Genomic DNA, 6,254 nt, shown 5'->3' with positions numbered 1-6,254 from the left:
CCAATTTTCATCGGGACTTAAATGCTATTATGGTATACGTACCGGAAAATTTCAAATAACTTTTGTCTTTGTTATTATATACTCTTTTCGTGTTTAATTGGTCGCGGAGTTTATTAAAAAAAAAAATTTGATACTTGTGGTTTAAAATAAGTTATTGATATTTGTGTGGATATAAATCATCTCGTTAGAAGTAAAATTGAGGTTTATATTTAAATTATTTTTAAAGATAAATATTTATCATTCTTTTTTTAATAAAATAAAAAAAAATATCACATAAATTGAGACAAAAAAAATACTCCGTATCTATTAGTAAACTTTGGAGTACTATTAGTACTGTCACATTGCGGAAACAAGGTTTATAAATAAGAGTTCTTTTATCAGACGAATGACAAAAGCAACAAAAGCTTATCAACGACAACGCCGCTGAAAAGTTGAGCATCATATTTTTGCTATCATCATGTTTCCAGTTCTGTGCGTCTTATGCAATCAATCTTACTTTAGTTTAGTATTTTTTCCATTTCTTGTCACGGTGTTTGATTCATTGATTGTGCATAAAATTTAAGAAAGAAAGAAACTTTTTGATATATATCGAAATGTATTTAGATGTTGTGACTAGAAAAAAAACGATATCTTGTAAAATGACAAATAGGAGTAAAGGGCAGCCCAGTGCCAGTGCCGGCCAAGGGTGAAGCTGTTAAACCAGTTGCTTTGAGCTTCATTATTTTCAGGGCCCCAAATTTTTCTAATAGGTTATATATTAATTTATTTTAGAAGAATATTTAGTGTTTTAAATGAGAAAGTACAAATTATTGTAGTAAAAAAAGTAAGATTAAATTGTTGATCATAAATTACGGGGAAAAAAAATCTTTTTGGGAATCACTCTTTAGACTATCAATTGAGAAAGAATTCAATTACTAATACATAAATAAAACAAAAAGGTTGAAACTTTAATACAATCCCACAACGGCCCTTGAAATTTTTAGCAAACAATAAAACCCTTAAATTAGAAAGCATATCTCAAGAGAAATTAAATGGATTAGATAAAATTATTAATAACTTTGCATAAGAAACACTAGAAAAATAGAATTTAAATGAGATTATATATGATTCTTTTTTCTTTTATGTATAAAAAAGGCCTCTCATTAAAGTTTTTCTTTAGGCCTTCATGTTTATTGAGTCGTCCATGCCCAGTGCACAAGGTATCGGGCGCTCGGGGAAGGATCGCACCACAATGGGTATAATTTAGACAGTCTACCCTAATGCAAGTATTAAATTTGCATAAGAAAAACTAGAAAAATAGAATTTGAATGAAATTATATATAATTTTTTTTTCTTTTATATATAAAAAAAGACCTATCATTAAAGTTTTTCTTTAGGCCTCCATGTTTATTGAGTCGTCCCTGCCCAGTGCACAAGGTATCAGGCGTTCACACAGATTCGGGGAAGGACCGCACTACAAAGGGTGTAATGTAGACAGACTACCATAATGCAAGCATTAGTGGCTGCTTCCACGACTCGAACCCCGTGACTTATAGGTCACACAAAGACAATTTTACCATTGCTCCAAGTCCCTCCTTCATATAACAAAGAGGAGTACAAGACTTTATTTTCTCGATCATTTCTTTTTCTTTCTTTTTTTTGGTCCATGAAAATTAAGAAAAATGAAATTTTACTCCACAAAAGAAAAAGAGAACGATTTGAATTTCTAGAGACAGATATAAAAGAAGATTTTTGTCTAGATTTCCAAGCTTGATATCCTTAGTCACCATCATCATTTTTTTCATGGTTGAACTTCAATGTCTCATTCTATGACATTCATGGATAGGCCATACTAGTTTAACAAATCACCTTACAATTCTTCAGTGGACCAATGAACTTGTTATAATATATATGTTCCTGAAACTTCAAGTTTTTGTATTGGAAACTGGATAATCCGGCCTCATGGCTAGCTTCTAGTCAAAATTTCAGATTGTTATTAACCTCTGCTTGGTCCCTATTTGTTTTGAGTAGATTTTGTTCACTGTCTCATTCCAGGCATTTATGTTAGGCCAAACATAAAATATGTTTTCAGGACCACTGAGCTTGTTAAAATATGTTCCCGAAACATCAAGTTTTTGAGTTTTTGTACTGCAATGTGGATGGTCCACTCATGCATTGCCGATGTCTATTTTACAAGTTTGCAAACTCAGTTTTTGAGTTTTTTTTTTTTTTTAAATCGTGTTTATTTCGAGCTATTGTTCGTACAAGAAAGTAAGTTTGCTAAGATTTCCAAATTTAGTGTTTTTACATTTTTTAACATATCAAAACTTCACAAAGCCTAGTTTGAAAATCTTCAAAAGAAATTGTATGGTAAAAGTAGCTCAAAAAATATATACGTATAATTTTTCTTGAAAACTCGAATTCAGTTTTTGTAAACTTTAAAGCAAACGCCACTTATCTCAAGATCTCTCACTGTCTTTTGTTGATACACTCTGCGGGGTCCCTACTTTCTTTAGGTAAAATTTCTTTAACTTTTTGTCGTTGAACATAATGTCATAGTCCTAAATCCAGTTGGAATGAAGCAAAGTAGTCGAAGAAAAGACGTATTCTATGCCCCAGTTTCTTTAATGTAGTCAATTCATGTAGAGGAATACAAGAAAGATCAAATTAATTAATGCAAGCCAATTCTGTTGTGGCCTTTAGGAACCCAAAGGGTCACCACTCCTGAAGGAGACTGCACTCAATAGTTAATAACTTAATATACTACTACTAGTATTCTTTACTTTTCTTCTATGTCCTAACGGGAAGCCTGAGTCTCTCTACTACAAGTTAATTCGAGAGGTTCAAGATGATGTTACATTCGTCATGACTTCGTCTGCAACTTTGCGACTTCTTGTTCAATTTGCTATATGTTGATTGGTGTCTTTTCTTCAAATGCCGTTTGGACAACTAAACAAAATCAGAAACATAAAATAAATTATCTTAGCACATGTTATTTTGTTCGCTGTACAGGTTTTGAAGGTTTGTTTTTTTTATATAAAACAGAAGAAAATAAATACTCCAGTAGATTAGCTCTCTGTCACAACAAAAGAATTCCCAGAAACTTGAATTCTAAAAAACTCACAATAAAATAAAAGAAATTCTAAAAGATAAAACAGGAGATAACAAACATGTCCGTGAGACAATGTGGTAGGACAAGAAAGTAACCTAACTTAAAATTATAGTGCATGCTATATAAAGGAGTGTAGATTGTAGAACAGCAAATGGACAGTACAGTAAGCAAGTTGATGTCCTTAAGTGGTGGAAACAGCATAAAAGCCGGAGTGGCTTTCCATAATTTTCGCCAGCTGAATGGCACTTTCCTATCTACCTAATAAGTAACTTAATTCAGTTCATCACAAGAGGAAAATCTTTTTAGCCTAATCTATACTTATGTACTTTAATTATGATGATGTTTGACCGGATATATAATTTACTAAGAATAGAAATTTTGTTGCCACATACCTAAAGTACATTGGAATATATGTTCTTAAATATGTTGATATTTCTGTAGTCGTAAAAATATTTCATTAAAGAAACATTTGCAGTTTAAAAATATTGAGTTTTTAAATATTTTTGAAACAGGCTAAAAAGTAAAAAAATGTCATTTAAAATAAAATATCGGGAGTAGAATCACAAAGCATGTCTAGAGCAGAGTTGGATGCCTCATATTGTATAGGTTTTGATCAAACCAAATACACTTCTAGTATTAAACAAGCAAATGAAGGCACATATAACATATGTATAGGTTTTTGCCATAAAAAAAGATTCTTTTTTCTAATTTTTATTTTTATTTTTTTCAAAATCAAGTATTTGGCAATAAAATTTTTGATTTTTCACTCGAGGGTGAATTTTGGATTTTTTCAAAATTTTGAAAAATTTCAAAAAACTATTTTTCAAAATTTTTACTTTAGATCACTCACAAAAATTAAAAATAATCCAAAATTATATTCATGTCTAACTCCAACTCTAATTTTCTAACTTTTGTTTCTAAATTTTACAATTCTTATGTCCAAATGCCCACTTAGATGCACCACCTCCAAAAAAGAAACTGGCAATAAACAGACTATGGAAAAGCAATCATGCTTGGCACCGAAGCATGTAGGTTTCCTTCCGTACCATGGCCTGGACAACAAGTGTACCTTAACGCGTACACACTTTCAGTTTATAAATTTGTAGCTCCACCCCCTTCTTTCTCTGCCTCACAACTCAACCAAATCCACCTTCATTTCCAACCTTCCCCATTTTTAATTTGTTCTTAAACCAGAGCCCCTATACTATACTTTATTTAGGCAGACGCCAACTTTCTCTGAAAAACTATCCTTTTCTTCTATTCTTTCTTCTGCATTGGATGTGGAGAGGAGTGAGTACTACAAATTGGCTTTGCTGCAGAACAAAATATGGAGCGTCCTCAGTACTATGCACCAGCCCATATTAATGTGGAGTCATCATCTCGGCCATCTCTAGGCTTCCCTCTTGGCACTGGCGTTCTCTTAATTGTTATATTCAGCTTGAGTGGCATCTTTTCTTGCTGCTATCACTGGGAAAAAATTCGTTCCCTCCGCCGTCGATCTTTCGCCGACGCCCATCCTGCATCCTTGAAACCCAAACACGCCCACATGGTAAACAATCTGATATCCCTCTTTTGTTTACTGTATTGCGCGTACCATTTCATAAGTTTGTTGTATTACTAGAGAAAGGAATATAATTTATTGAATATAAATAATATAAACTGAAAGTATAAGTAATGTTTACACTATTACAAATTAATAGTATATTTAACCTTGTTATAACAACTTGTTTAGTTTATTTTATATATATATATATATATATTACTAAATTAGATTCATTATAAATAGTTACTTCAAACTCTTAGTATGTAGTTTAGGTTTACAATAAGTTCTATTGTTTTGGTTGAGCTAATTATATTACATGAAAAAATGTCTTTTTCATGTTTGATGGAGAGATTGGAATTGAACTTTTACACTACTCTATTCCCTTTCAAATTGTGTAAATAATATTACCTAAGTTGTTACGCTAAAACACATTTATTTACATATGTTATGTGACATATTCATCCAACTAGACACAGTCACGTCTAATTAATTGTTATGTAAATATCGGACTTATGGATAAAATTAACTTTGTTCATTCTCTGTTTTACAGAGTGAGAAACAGAACCAAAGCCAAATCTTGCCGGCAGTGTTAATGCCAGGTGATCAAGTTCCAAAATTCATAGCATTGCCTTGTCCATGTCAGCCTCCCCGACTAGGAAAGGTGGTTGTAGAGGTTCAGACGCTGCCGCGGCCGCCGCCTTCACCTCCTAAGCCAATTCGTATGGTGGTGGGATTACCTTTGTATTAGTATAAGCAGAGTATTACTGATTTGGAACTCGGCTCATTGGTATATAGCAGAGTGTATATATTGAATTGTGGTTATCAACTAAACTCCCAACCTTTTGATTTGTAAATACCAATGAAATTTTTATAATTCCCTGGTAAGTGTTTGCAGTCAGCAGAGCAGAGTAATTAGCTCGATGCAGGTGTTAACTATAACTTCCCAAAATGAAGGAAAACGGTTCTTTGTTTTGTGTTTTAACACCTTAATTGAGATGCAGATGAGTGTTGTTGGTTTACTATTTTTTTACTTGTACCGTTAGTTCAGTGTTTAGGATCAAAATTCAAAAGTGTCCAACTTTTGTATAATTCTATAAAGAGGTATATATCAAGGACCGAAATAATCCAACTCTTGTACTTTAAGGACCATTTTGATTATTTTCTCAGACATTCCAAAAATGAAGTTTGTAATCCTTCAGAAAAAGTTAATTCTTTTCCTGTAAAAAGAACTCAAACAAGTAGTATATTTTTTGGGTCAAAAGCTAAAAAATAGAGTTTGCAAACTCAGGTTTTTGCAATCTCTAAAACTAACACCACAAGTATCGACATTTCATATTGTCATCATTTGCGGATACAGTAAGTCAGTACTATGCAGGTGGGCGGAGCTAGAATTTCAAACTTATGGGTTCGAAATTTTAATCTCCTTAAGTTATAGGGTTTTAAATTAATAATTTATACATATTCAATGTATTTTTCAAAACAAATACAGAATTCGAATCAAAACTATTGAGTTCGGCCGAACTCGCTCCGGACACTCTAGCTCCGCCCCTGGTAGGTCCCCACCTGGTTTAGGCAGATATTTTTTAATGTTTGTCGTTGAACTTAATGTCCTATAGTCCT

The 6,254-nt window shown here is 32.5% G+C and overlaps 1 protein-coding gene across 1 annotated transcript; it reads left to right on the top strand.

The window, feature by feature from the left end:
• The first annotated feature begins 4,017 nt into the window (after positions 1–4,017).
• LOC107775937 (uncharacterized protein At5g65660-like) lies at positions 4,018–5,508 on the top strand. The gene is made up of 2 exons (XM_016595749.2): positions 4,018–4,640; positions 5,185–5,508. The coding sequence occupies exons 1-2, from the start codon at positions 4,419–4,421 to the stop codon at positions 5,380–5,382; spliced, it is 420 nt and encodes a 139-aa protein (XP_016451235.2). The 5' UTR covers positions 4,018–4,418; the 3' UTR covers positions 5,383–5,508.
• Positions 5,509–6,254: the final 746 nt, after the last annotated feature.

This window comes from Nicotiana tabacum, chromosome 17 (genome assembly GCF_000715075.1).
Source record: "Nicotiana tabacum cultivar K326 chromosome 17, ASM71507v2, whole genome shotgun sequence".
NCBI classification, from domain to species: Eukaryota; Viridiplantae; Streptophyta; class Magnoliopsida; order Solanales; family Solanaceae; genus Nicotiana; species Nicotiana tabacum.
This window is presented reverse-complemented; position numbering and strand designations above follow the sequence as displayed.

Bases quoted from the DNA above. Each gene is read 5' to 3' on its own strand.
- LOC107775937 (XM_016595749.2), top strand. From the start codon at position 4,419: ATGGAGCGTCCTCAGTACTATGCACCAGCCCATATTAATGTGGAGTCA. The intron at 4,641-5,184 runs GTAAACAATCTG...TCTGTTTTACAG, and splicing joins AACCCAAACACGCCCACATG to AGTGAGAAACAGAACCAAAG.